At 36.2% G+C, this 13814-nt stretch overlaps 1 protein-coding gene across 2 annotated transcripts in view; it reads right to left on the reverse strand.

The window, feature by feature from the left end:
• Nucleotides 1-13814, reverse strand: part of LOC142319403 (uncharacterized) — a 104277-nt gene that overhangs the window by 39532 nt on the left and 50931 nt on the right. For both annotated transcript variants that reach the window (XM_075356648.1, XM_075356647.1), the window contains 3 exons: nt 11031-11226; nt 8604-8764; nt 5959-6083 (listed from right to left, as the gene is read on the reverse strand). In XM_075356648.1, the coding sequence (XP_075212763.1) occupies nt 5959-6083; nt 8604-8764; nt 11031-11226 (482 nt within the window). The remainder of the gene's footprint in view (nt 1-5958; nt 6084-8603; nt 8765-11030; nt 11227-13814) is intronic.

Consider the following 13814-nt stretch of genomic DNA (forward strand, 5'->3'; position numbering starts at 1 on the left):
GAAAAAGTGCCAGACACTTCCTGGTAATTTAACACAAATAACATAAAAAACAAACTTTATTGCATTAATTTGTTTTTTTAAGAATGGAAAGTGTTTCTATCACTAAGATTTAAAGTACAGATTTGTTACATTCAATGACACTAATATTTAGTTACAAGGTATATTAATACTTTTTTATTTTGTTTGAATGGCCTGAGTTTTAATAAACAAAAACTCAGTGACAAAACACATGGGCCAGTGTTTGAATATGGTATCTCAGTGTGAGTGAAATGATTTGGTGGATTTTGATGGAGTTCTACACGCGACACGAGTAAGAAAGGTTGAGTTTGTGTTAGGCTTAGCTATTTGGTGTTGTATTATATTATTTATATGTATTATCCGCTATTTATTGTTGTATTATAGTTTTTTAGTTGATTGTGTTAGTTAGACTTATGATTTAGTTTATGGTTTTGTACTTGTTTTAGGGCTTCTGGAGTATCTAAGTCTTGTTTGATATTAATTTGTGTAGTTTAAATTCCCTTTGAACTGCACACCCGGGGTAAAACTATCATTTCTATTGTGTTCTGTTGTATATTTGTTTCTTTTTATTGTTTAGTGTTATTTCAGTTTCTGACATTTTTTATTATTATTAAGTTAGCTGTTATTTTCTTTTTAACAGCTGTTGTTGATAGCAACGATCTTTGTTTGTACGTAGCTTCTTCTTGGTCAACGTCTTTACTGTGTGTGCTTGTTATTGGTCAATTCTTTTTATGAGTTTGTGTTTATAGTTTGAAAGCAAACATTGTTTTCATTAATTTTTTGTTTAGTGTTAATTAATTACCATTGCCTAAGATACTGTATTTATGATTTCGGAAATGTCTAAAACTGAAGTAAAAAAGGGTAAGTCCAAGTGGGCTAAACCTCACGAAGAGATTACAGAGACGATTGAGGTTAGGCTCTACAACTATCCACTTCTGGAAATTAGGGGTAGGGAGCAAATGCTTCCGGTTCTTCGTGGGCTGGGAAGAGTAAAGATTAATTAATGATTGAGAAGTTTTCTGAAGGTAATGGGGGAGGGCTTGAGTTCCAGTCCCGTTATTGCTGGAGTTTGTTGATTCAAAGTTTGGAGAACCCAAGTGCTAAGGTGCTAAGGCTAATGTGCTAGGTAAGATCCTCCCTAAGATCAGGGAACTCAAACTCATTGTAAAAGCCTTGGCTCAACGAAAGATTGGCCACTAAGCATGAGGTGAGAGAGGTTATGCGGAAGATAGTTTCCGTCCCTCCCATGGTTCCACAGCAGGGATTGCTGCAAGGTAAATGGTACGCAGAGGTGCTGGAAGAAAAGCGGGAGGCTAGTCTGTTCCATAAGCAGCCAGAGGTTGTGTTCGTCAACCTAAAGAGAGGGGCAGTTACTAAAACAACTAAGGAGTTGAAGGACAAGTTTCAGGCCGTCTTTTGACATAAGAGGCAGAAACTAAGAATTTATAAAATTAGAGAGACGAAGAATGGTTTAGTCGTCATTGTTGATGACAAAGAAATTGTGTGGGTCATCTCTGACTCCTTTAAAGTCGAAAAGTTCGACATGAAAGTCGACCCTAAAGGCAAGAGGTGTCCTAAAGTGATTGTTTATGACATAGATGGACGGCTGTCTCATGAAGAATTAGTGGCTTTCATTAGGGAACAAAATACTCAGATGGATGAGGCTACATTCAAGTCTGAATTTAGATTATTATTTAAATTGGTAGGCGCGAGGTGAAGCGCTACCATGGGATTTTTGAAGATAGTCCTAAACTTTTCGGCAGCTTCACTGCAGATGGCAGACTGTTCGTAGACTTCTCTTTGTGTAAGGTCAAGGAGTATTTAGATATCCAGCGCTGTTTTAAGTGCTGCAGGTTTGGTCACAGGGCTAAGTTCTGTGAACATCCTGCAGTTTGTGCTCATTGTGGTGATAAAGGACACATGCATGAGGAGTGTCCAAAGAAGTCGGAGGTTCCGACTTGTGTTAATTGCAAACGTCTTCGGAAGGATCATAAGCACTCTATGAACAGTAAAGATTGTGGGTGTTCAGAGAGCTCTCGATATGTTTTATAATTCTATTTCATTAAATGATTAGATTTGGTCAGTTAAATGCTCAGGGTGCTTATATTGCTCAGGTAGAGTTTGGAGAGATTGTATCATGTAGACGTTTGGATGTAGTTTTTTGCAGCATTCATATATTGTATCCGGTGATCTGCCAGGTTTTTCTCGTTGGAAGAAGTTCTATTGTGGTTCGCTGTTTTTTGTAGAAGGGAACTTTATTGTGTCTTTATTTGACAGCTCTCGGATAATCATGTCATTGTCTGTGGTGTGGATGTTCAGAACTTGCATCTGCATGTTGCTAGTTTATATTTCCAGTATAGAGACCCTGCTGATCGTCATCTTCATGTCTGGGATAAAATCCTACTATTCTCTGGCACTGATCCAATCTTTATTGATGCGGATGTGAACGCTGAGTCGTTCTTGTGGCATAACGGTTTCGCTGATGTTGGCGGTGAATTAATGGAGGACTTTTTAGCTCAGCATGATCTATAGGTATATAATGTTCCTGGTGAGTTACCCACCTACGTAGATATGATAGTTGGACGCCGATTGTTCGGTAGAACGAACATCGATGTTACCATTGGTAGGTTTATCCTTACCAGTGTTTATAATGGGAAGGTTGATTGCTTGAGTGATCATTGACTGACTGATTGTCTGTGAAATTGATGGTGGCTTGAGTGAGCGCTACCGATGTAACGTTCTGATACAGCAGGGTCGTTCCTTGCACAGGCGTGCACACTGGAATAAACTTGTCGATTTATTTCCGACCAGGCTCCTAGTTTTAGGTGGAAGTCTGGATGTCTTGGATTTTGAAGATTGGTTTGCCGGTAGCTTTTCTTGATGCCGCTGAATGTTCAATTTCCCGAAGTTCTGGTTGAGAGAGGATTGCATCATGTTGGAATAGGGAACTGTCCAGCAAGAAGAGGGTGGTTTGTCATTTGCGGAGAGCTTCTCAACGTGAGGGTGATTCGGAACGACAGTCCGGAGGCAGTCCTTGTTGCTGAATACAGGACCCTGAGATGTCATTACTTTCATAAAGTCCGGAGTTCAAAAAGGAACGTTTCTTTGTTCATGAGCAGGGGAACAGGGATCCCTGGGGCATAGTATATATGGGATCTTGGGACACAAACGATGAAAGGACGGTCTTCTGTCTGTTCTCTCGACCAGGTTTGGTGTAATTTCGGATACTTCTGAGATTTTACAAAATTACTAACGATTTACTGCCTGATGATAGTGAAGCTGGAGAGATCGAATACTATCTGCGAATGCAGCGAGAAGTCAGTTCCGCGGGGTTGCAGTGTCCTAGGATATTACCGAGGCTGATGTGCGTCAAGCTATCTGTAGTTTAGGTAGGGGTAGGCCCCAGGCTTTGATGGAATAATGGCGGAGCTTCTTGTTCGCTCAGTTGGGGTGATTGTAAGAGTTGTAACTTTACTGATGTAAACGTCTACCGAGGCATTTACATCAGTCGCATTCCAACGACGCCTGGCTTATTATTATGAGATGTAAAAAGTTCGAAAAAGACGAAAGACGACTACCGTTAAAACCTATCATGGCTAGGAACGAGGGGTGTGGTGTGGTGACCGGAAGCGTCACAAGGCGAGTGTCTTCCCCTACGGGTTGGATGATTGTTAGAAGAAGGGGATTGTGAAATTGTTGTTTAAAGTTGGCGACAAGAATCCTGCTGTTAGTTTGTCGTATAGACTTCTGACGTTACTTCCGGTTATTGGTAAGGAAGGTGCTGTATCTGCGTATAAGTGAGAGGTTAACCTCGCAAAGATTGTTGATGGAGAATCAGTACGGGTTTCGTCCCGGAGAAGGTACTGAGGACGCCATACTCCGTGTGATGAGTGTGGTAACGACCAGTGAGACAGAATATGTCCTGAGAATTTTCCTGGACATATCCGGAGCATTTAATAATCTATGGTGGTGTTCTGCTATTTACCAACTCCAAAAAAAAGAATGTACTGTAAGTGAATGCAAGTTATGGAAAGTTACTTCAGTCATCGGGACGTGCTGCTCCATGAGGGTAGCCATGAGGTTGGCAAGGTTGTCCGCAGGGCAGTGTGTTGGGTCCATTATTGTGGTTGGTGGAGTTTGATTTTCTCCTGTGGCTGAGGTTACCAAGCGGGTGTTGCATCGTGGTTTAGCTGACGATGGGTTCCTGCTGGTCGAAGGAAGCTCGCGGAGGGAGTTGAACTCCGAGCCACACAAGCTTGCAGGATGCTTGAGCTGTAGGGTCATCAAAACAAGTTGAAGTTTTGCCCGGAATAGACCACAATGATGCTCCTCAAAGGCGTTTGGCAATGAGTCTGCATGTCCGTGTTTCGATGGCAGGCCAGCGTATAAAGTATGTTCAGTTTCAGAAGTACCTCGGGATGTTTCTTGATGAGAAACTGCAATTTAAGAAGCACCTTCAATACGTCGCGGAGAGAGCCTGCAATTCCTTCTTCGGTATTCGACGTGTGGCCAATTTTGATTGGGGTCTAAACTTTAAGACCATGAGCATTCTGTATAAAGGCGTGTGCGAGGTTATTCTATACGCGGCGTCTTGGGCGGATAAGCTAAAATATAAAAGTTATAGAGACATATTATTAAGGGCTCAATGCCTAATATTGTTAACGGCAACTGTGGTTACCGTACTATTTCACGGGAGGCAATCTTAGTGATTGCAGGCGTGAAACCGATAGACTTGATTGCATCTGAGAAGTAGCAGCGGTGTGTTGCTAAGAAGTCCGGTGAGTTAACTTCGGATAAAGTTCGAGAAATTGAACAACATGGCAATGCGTTGTAGCAGGCCGGATGGGTTGAGCAGATGGTGGGCGTTATACGCATGATCTCTCTCCAAATGTTGTTGGTTTGCGAGACGCCTCTTGGGTACACCCTAATAAATATGTGACGCAATTTCTTTCCGTCCATGGTGCTTTTAGAGACAGACTGCAGAAATTCGACCTGGCAGATTCAGGGATGTGTCAGTGTGGACAATTGGACGACACCTACCATGTTCTATATGAGTGACCAAGGCGACCATCTGTCGCCTTGATCTTATCGAGTCCGCATTGCATCTCCGTGTAAAACTCTCCAATAGTGGAGAGTTTTATAGTGTACTTAGCAAAGGAAAGGATTGCTACAGAGATCTAGAGCTCTGCTTGGATTTCTCTTGTTTTCTGTTTTTGTTGTTTTTGCCCCTTGTTTTGTTTTGTTTCAATGTTACTGTGTTGTTATTGTTTGTGTAATATTTTTATATTTCGTGTTATGTGTTGAACTCACTCTTACCTTCTACAGGTAGGTAGTTCAATTCCTTTAGTTAGGTCCTTTCAGTCTTACATAAGACTCGGTGAGATGTGTTTTGTTTTGAGTTCATTAAATAGTAGTACACTGATGGGAATGTCCCTCGTGGCATTCACATTGGTGGCATCCTGGCCAAGACAGACTGGAATAAGTCAAAAGTTGAGGTTTCAAAGATGACCTGCAGTAAAGCCCATAAGGGCTTGGAACATAGGGGGTGGCAGAGAGTGCCTTCCACTACGGGATCAGTGAATTTTGATGGAAAAGAAATCCATAAAGTACAAAATAAACATCAGAAATTGTAAATTTACAACACTTGGTAACTTTTTAATGACACTAACAAGAAATTATTATAAACGCTGCTAAAAATTAATAGCAACTAATATTTTCTTGATACACAACAAAATGTGCCTAATAAAAAAATTATAAGCTCATTTTTGCACTTTAAATCAAAAAATTCAGTAAATTAAATTATTGTACTGACCGAGCATTAAGGAAAAAGTTCTTTAATATTATTTATAATAAGAGTAATAAAAATTAATTATTTTAAATAATATGTAGCTAATTGCAAGAACAAGAATAATTAAAAACCTATCTTATAACAAAACTTACAGACTGACTCAACTTCTTTAGACCATCTTGCTTCATAAGTGTAAAACTCATAGGAACTGGATTATCTGTTTCATGAATACTTGAGTAACTTCTTGTAGATGCTTGCATGCCAATGTGACCATCTCCTAAAAAAAATATTATTATCTTTAATAACATCATGTTTTATACCTTATATGATGTGGTATGATATGATTACCACTTAGATGGAATGGCCATTCTATAACAAAGATGCTATCATAAAAATCCTTATCTTCTAAAACCAAACTTTTTCTTGAAAATCTTTTGTAATTTTACACTACCATTTTTTTAGATTTAATTTTTAAATAAATTTTAGATTTAATAAATATTTTAAATGGCTAAACAGAATTCATTCTGCACCATTTTCCAAAAATGCAACTACTTCAGTAATGAGGTTGGATTTTATCAATGGTTTCATTGCTAGGCCAAAGCAACAACTCCAGACATGTTAGCTTCCTACAGCAACATGGTAGGAGTCTTTTCGCTTAGGTAAACTACTGATATCGGTTGAACAAAGCAACTGCATCAAGGAACTCCCACACTGTCCAACAATGCGGCTCTCGCCACATTGACTCGCCACTTGTGAGTGGCCAATTTTCCCCTTAACCTCTAAGTTCCAGGGTTGCCTGAGTTCTGGCTCTCCCAAGAGCTGGGCAGTCAAACATTATGTGTTCATTTGACTGAACTTCCCTGCAGACACATAGCTCATCAGCTGCTAGGCAGAACCGAAACAAATATTGGTTTAAATTTACATAGTTGGAGAGCACTTGGGCTCGTGTTGCCCTTAAAAACAAAGGAGAGGCATACCATCCTCCCAAATCCTGTGTAAATCTATACAAGGACCTTCCCTTAGTTGTGGCATGCCATTATTGCTGCTATGCTTCCATCGAAAGACTGTAAAGCCTCCTTCGCAGGCAGGAGATGGGCAGCTGTTTGAAATTTAAAACCGGTGTATTGAGATCACTGTTCCACTCCGGTACAGACCCTGCTCAAAACCATATCCCATATACCTCGGCCTCCCTGCCTCTTCACAATCTCCACATGGCTGCCCAAACTTTCACCACTAAATCGACTGGGAGAGTCTTTCCCAATACAGTGGTAGCCTCGTAGGAGGTTGTTTTAAAAACATTAGTGCATAAAATTAAGGTTCTTCGCTGGGCACTCCTTAAATTTTGAACAAGTACTTCAACCTATCCAACCAAAAGTTGGTGCTATCCAACCTATGCGCCCAAATGAGCGCTGCATATGAGGTCATGCTTTCGAAGACACCTCGGTACACCATGAACATTTGGCAACCCGACAACCAATAGTCTTTCTGTCTTTCTATAATAGAATAAATTGGTAAATTATCTTAATGATAATTTGAACCTTTGTTGGTTATATTTTCTTTATTCTATATAAACTTAATTTCTGATGAACACTTTTATTAGAAATGTGCCACCTTTGACAGTCACTGCTTTTCAGATTAACAGCATCTTATTCCTAATTTATTAATTTCCAAACTATCAAGTTAAGGTTCAGTGATGCTTTTAAATTTCTTGAGATTTTTACCCTTTTTGCTTTTTGTATTTTTTTTTTAGATTTGTTTTATTTTAAATTTTGTTATATCTTTGTTTATCCATAGTGGTTTCTTGTTTCTTTTCTCAAAATATACTTTTTCCTCACCTGTTTTCTTAATTTCAGTAAATTTTCAGCCGTCAATTAATTTCTTGAAGGGATTTTATTTTAAGTTGTTATTTCCTAACAGAAAAAGTAATAAATAAATAGTTTATTAAGTTTCAAATTAAGCTCATTTTCTCAGATCACATATGACCAGTCCTACCTCATTTTTAATTCTGCTGTATTCTTGGAGCACAGCTCTTTTTATTTTATAACCATTCATCACTTCACTACTATTTATTGAGAACTTTATAACTTGACACTTGATCATCACTATTTCTTTATCAAACTTGCTATCAGCAACATTTGTTTAGTTATTACCTATTGTTGTTTTATTATCTATGAATTCCAGTAAGTTCAATGTCCATTTTTGATTAAAATTTACTTGTATAATTAAACATGCCTTCTTTATTATACTTTACAAAAATGGCTTTACACCTTCTTTCATGTGAATTCTACCAATAAAATCATCTAATAAATAATCTGTGCTATTAATCAGCACAATGTACTGATTTTTCCAATATTTTTTTCTATTTCTGCCAATGTTCAGTTAAAATCACAAAGTTGACACCAAACTGATAGGTGATAATCTTAGCAACCTTAGTGACAATTCAATGAAACTTGGAAGTAACTTTTATTAAATAACACTTGTAACAATTTTTTTAAATTTCTACCAAAATCCTGGTGCCATACGCTTAAACAAAGATAAGCCCAACACTAAAACTGATCCAACCAGGTTTTTACATTTTTTATAAAAATAAATCAGACAACAAATTACAGTAATTCTAAAGATTAACACAACTCATATAACTGAATCATTAGTTTGACAACCGAGATTTGTAGAAAAACATTTCAAGTGCACATCAACAAGAACACAGAAAGAAAACTGTACAAATTAAGAATAATTAGTATCTTTTTTATTCTAATATATAAAAATTACTATTATTTTAATAAATGAAAGAACAAACCTTCTTTTTTTTCAACAGTGAATTCAAAAGTCTGTTTCTTCAATGAGATCTTAGCATTAACAGGTAACTGGGTATCAAGTGACAATGATTTAGCTACGGTGTGCCAAGTGCCTGAGACTGGATTAAAGATAGCCATATTGGAATGTCCATCAAGCCATTGCCTGCAACACAGATTTTTTTAACTTTAAACAACCAACATATTTATTTTATTACACAAACAATCACATACTAACATGCAGCATTCAATTCACCAGTAACAACAGTCAGCTGGCTGGTCAGTGAACTCATTTTAGTACATGATAATACACTGGAATGCAGAAAAATATTTAAGTAATTAAAGAAGAATCTGAGGATTGAAATACATGAATGTACAGCAGTATTATTCATGAACACTAATAGCATTACAGAAACTTCTGGTACAAAATTATTTAGATTGATAAGAGTTCTATCATTAGCTATTGATAACCCAAATTCAAAGTATAAATTTACCTGGTCAAATTGTATTTCCAAATAAGACAGACTTCTCAAGGGATGGTATATTAAATTCTCAAAAACAACCATATTTAAGCATAAGAAAATCTTCATGCTCGAAATTAGGTCAAGAACATTTTAATTTCAATGTGCAGTACAGAACTATCATGGATAAGATAATAGGGTCTTAAACCTTTCTCCATTGGATTTGAATGCTAGATCGTGGATACCAGCGTTCTTTGGTGGTTAGGTTTCAAGTAACCAAACATCTCAGAAATGGTCAAACTGAGACTGTACAAGACTACACTTCATTTACACTCATACATATCATCCTCATTCATCTTCTGAAATAATTACCTGAACGGTAATTCACAGAGGCTAAACAGGAAAAGAAAGACCTTTCTCCATACTTAAATGGTACAGTTTACAAAGATTATACAGAACAATATTTCAAATTTTGTTGGATGTCAATTGTACATCTTATAGCCTAAACAACATATTGTTTAAGTAATAGTTAAACATACTGTTAAGTATTTTTTTAAATCTTGGTAGGGAGTATTTTGACAGTGTATAACCATTACAACATTAGGTAGAAAGGGTTCAAAGTTCAATGATCAGTATGATATTTGAATCCATCAGACTACATCCTGTGGGGGTCTGAATTTGTGAAGTTACTGGGACTTGTGTACAGTACTGAAATCTTAGACAAAAAACTATTTCATATTTAACAGTAAAGATGCATAAAAATTTAACACTAAAAGGAACGTTACCACCACTACAAGGAATTTTGAACATGATCAAAAATCTTTATTGCAATATGTTGACATTTGCATCAAAGTTTGGTATTTTTAACAACTGTACACCATGTTTTAAAAATTAACTGTAGGAGATACAAGTCAATCTGAGCTGTATTTTTGTATTAAAAAAAATTTAACCTTATGAGATTAAATTATTTCTATTAATGTCAATAGAGCATTTTTTCTTTGTATTGTTATTGTAATCGTGAAAAATACCGGTTTTCAGATTTCAACGGAAATATCCATTTCGAGCATCCCTGAATCCATTTTGCCTAGTTTCGGCGTGATGTCTGTACATATATATGCATGTATGTACATCGCATAACTCAATAACGATTAACCGTAGGATGTTGAAATTTTGGATTTAGGACAGTTGTAACATCTAATTGTGAGCCTCCCCTTTTGATTGCAATCAACTGGACCAAAAGTGTTTAAAAAAATCCCAAAATCCAAAAAATCTGGATTTTGGACTTTTTCTTAAGTGCAGTAATAAAGCTCATTGAGAGCTTTTGATCGATATATAAGTAGTACTTATTTTCAGTGGTTCCAGAGTTACGGCCCAATAAAATTTTAATTAATGAAATATTTGGATCTTACAATGGGAAAGCACATTGACGAGAATTCGACTTCATTTCGTTTTATTTGTAAACTTTTTTTTTTAATTTAAATATATTGATATATTAATAATTATTAACTGTTGAATGTAAAAAAAATTTAATAAATAATAATCCAATAACAAAAAAAAAAAGTAATAAAATATATGTAACATGTGGTGTCCGTATCAGATTTTTTTGATCTTGTAATGAAAATATATTTAAGTATTTCCAGATCATCTGTTAACAAGCAATATCTATTTTTTTTTTTTTATTATTTGTTTTTTTTTTGATAGGAGGAAATTAAAAATGGCTCAAAATTTACTCTGAGTTTTCCACATAAAGACAAATTTTAGTAGAATATTTCAAACTGTTCTTGCGATATTAATTTTTATTAGAAAAAAAAATCATTATAAGGTAGACAGGCAGTGTTTTTAGATACATATTTATGAATTTACATTCTCACTTTGAAAACCCCAAATCACTTCCTGAAATTATGGCATTCATTTATGTTACTTGTCTTAATTAGACAGAAGTTAAAGGTGCATACATAAAATATTTATTACCTTATATCCAAGTTAATATCAACTGCTTGATATGTGTGGGCATCAAATTTTGTATATCCAGTTACAGATGTTACTAAAGGATGAGCAGAACCAACAACCAAAGGTACACCAATATCAGTTATTACAGTTTTTTCATCAAGATGAATGTATGAGATAATCTGTCTATTAAACTTCATTAACTGCTGTAATCCATTACCTAAAAAGAAAAAAACACATATCTTTTGTTAATTGTAATAAAATATTAATTATACTAAATTAGAAAATATAATCATTTATTACATATATATTAATCTATATATACAATATAGTAATCTTTAGACTGTTTCCATTTACACGTTACTCTATTAGCTTTTACATGTAAAAATTCTTGTTAAAATAAAAATTTTTTAAATATAAAAAATTCTCTTAAAAACAATATAAAACAAACACCATGCAGGGTTGCCTGTCCTCCATCAGGCGTGTCCCCAGGTGGCGGATTGGGGAATGCTCGGCAGATATGTAGATGGGAAATGAAATACAACCCGCAGACCAAAACAGGCAACCGGCAGGTGTGTCAGCAGCTCACCTGCCGTGCATAAATTGCTCCAATCATTGGAAGCAAAGCCTCGGATTTGCCAGTTAATGAGCCTGCAACTGGCGCACTAAGATGACAGGCTCCTTATGGGGAAGAGAACAGCTGCCTCACTCCTCAGTCGCTTGGTGAGCAGCAACCTGACCGTCCAATGTTGTAGACGACGTTGCACCTGAAACTCAGGTGCCCATTCTTACAACCCGTGGCAGGAAGCGGTTTAAATGGACAATGGAAATAAACACATTCCTTTACTGCTCCTACCTTCAAACAACGAAAATGGAAACAGAAAAGAAACCATACAGCGTTGAAGTGCACCGCATCATGATGGAGTGCTTCCCTGAGTTGCAAGGTAAGATGGTCCAAAATATCATTGACCAACAAAAGTCCCTCTTTATATGGCATAGGGTTTTTTTTTTCTTTTCTCTACTCCCCTGGGCCGGACCGACTTGATGGTATTACGCCACCCAGGGGAGTGTTCGTTACTCTAATTAGCCCTCCCCACCTACCGGCTATATACCGTCATGGCAGGTCAGGCTAACCGGTAGTTCTTTTGAGGTTTATTTAATTTTTTGTCCTTTATGGCACCACACCATACCTCAAAGCCATGGTGTAGCCCATGGATCTTTTGATATTTTGATCTTTTTATTCCTACCAAACACACCCAAGGAGTACTCAGCAGATCATTGAAACCAGCACACCTCAGCATGCTGACTCTCACTGCTGAGGCTGTCCACCCCACCTAACGATCTAGTACCCCATATTTCTTTCATCTATATTCTTTTGCTTTAAAACTGTTATGTAAACAGCAACCTTTTTCCATTTTACATCACTCTCAAGCATATAGTCAATTATTTCCTTCGACGTCTTTCCACTAATACCTGCATGCTGCCATAACTCATGCCATTTATGGCACATCAAAATGGTATGCTCAGCATCATCTTGTTCTACACAGTACATGCACGTAGGCTGATCTCTTTTAGCTATTCTATAAAGATGGCATAGATAAAGATGGCAAAAATATGGCATAGGGTGTCTGAGGGTATTGTCACGGCAATCAGGTTGGAGGTTTTGAAAGAAGTCGGTTTGCTGTCTAGTCCATTTTCTGATGATGGCGTCGTGGATGAAGCACTAGTTTCTCCCAATCCTAATAATAATGCTGATAATTTTTTGAGTAAGCTTAATTCTTATTTCACTGCTGTGTGACAAAATCTAATCAAGTTACAGTCAAAAATTTCCAAAATTGCATATTTGTTTCAATAACAGCACACCATCTGGCTAGCCAGTTAATAATAAACATGTTAATGAAGATGGATTTTTGGATCAGTAGATCTTAGATTTAAATTCCAGCTGGGGTGACATTTTTCACCTATTATTTCATTCATTTCATATTATTTGTTAAAATTTTTATATGACATGTCTGAGGTTGTAATTCTAAAATTAAATAGTCGCTGAAGAAACCCGCCAAATTCAATGAAGTATTACTTAATATATGAGGTATACTTATTACTTAATATGATGGTTAAAACGTCAAGCCGCACACATCGCACCCTTAAAAATTGAAACCTCAAAATACCCGTTAATGGTTTTTTGATATTTATATGAAGAATAAGCCCTAATGTAAGCCCTAAGAATGCAAGCCCTAATGTAGTGAAATCTCATTTAGTATGTCGGAAGTGGGGAAAATTTATAATCATTGTCCAAATCTTTTTACCCTTCACCGCTTTCAAGGTCAAATTTCGAAAATCTAGAAATTAGTTTTTAGATAATTATGTGTAAATTACACACACCAAAAGTCAAGTTGATATCTTTATTTACTACTGAAAACTTCCAAAAAATAGCCAAGGTTAAAAAAAAACATTGAAAATCCATTTTAACACTTTAAAACTTGGAATTTCATAGAATTTATAAATATTTACATGACAATTACCCACCAAAAATCAAGGTGATACCTTGATTTATTACTGAGAAATAAAAAAAATAGTAAATTTTATTGTTACTTGATTTTAACCCTTTAAACTCAGAATTTCAAAAAATCACTTAGTGCACTTACACTTTAAAAACATGTGTACAAATTTTCAACAACTTATTTTCAGTAATTTTTGCTGGGCATTGAGGAATCAGTCAGGACAAGTTTTTATAGGTAGAGATAAACCCAAGACAACCAAAATTTAAATTGCTAAAAATGAGCTAGAAATACACAGCCTTATTTTATC

Source organism: Lycorma delicatula, chromosome 2, assembly GCF_047948215.1.
Source record: "Lycorma delicatula isolate Av1 chromosome 2, ASM4794821v1, whole genome shotgun sequence".
In the NCBI taxonomy this organism is placed as follows: Eukaryota; Metazoa; Arthropoda; class Insecta; order Hemiptera; family Fulgoridae; genus Lycorma; species Lycorma delicatula.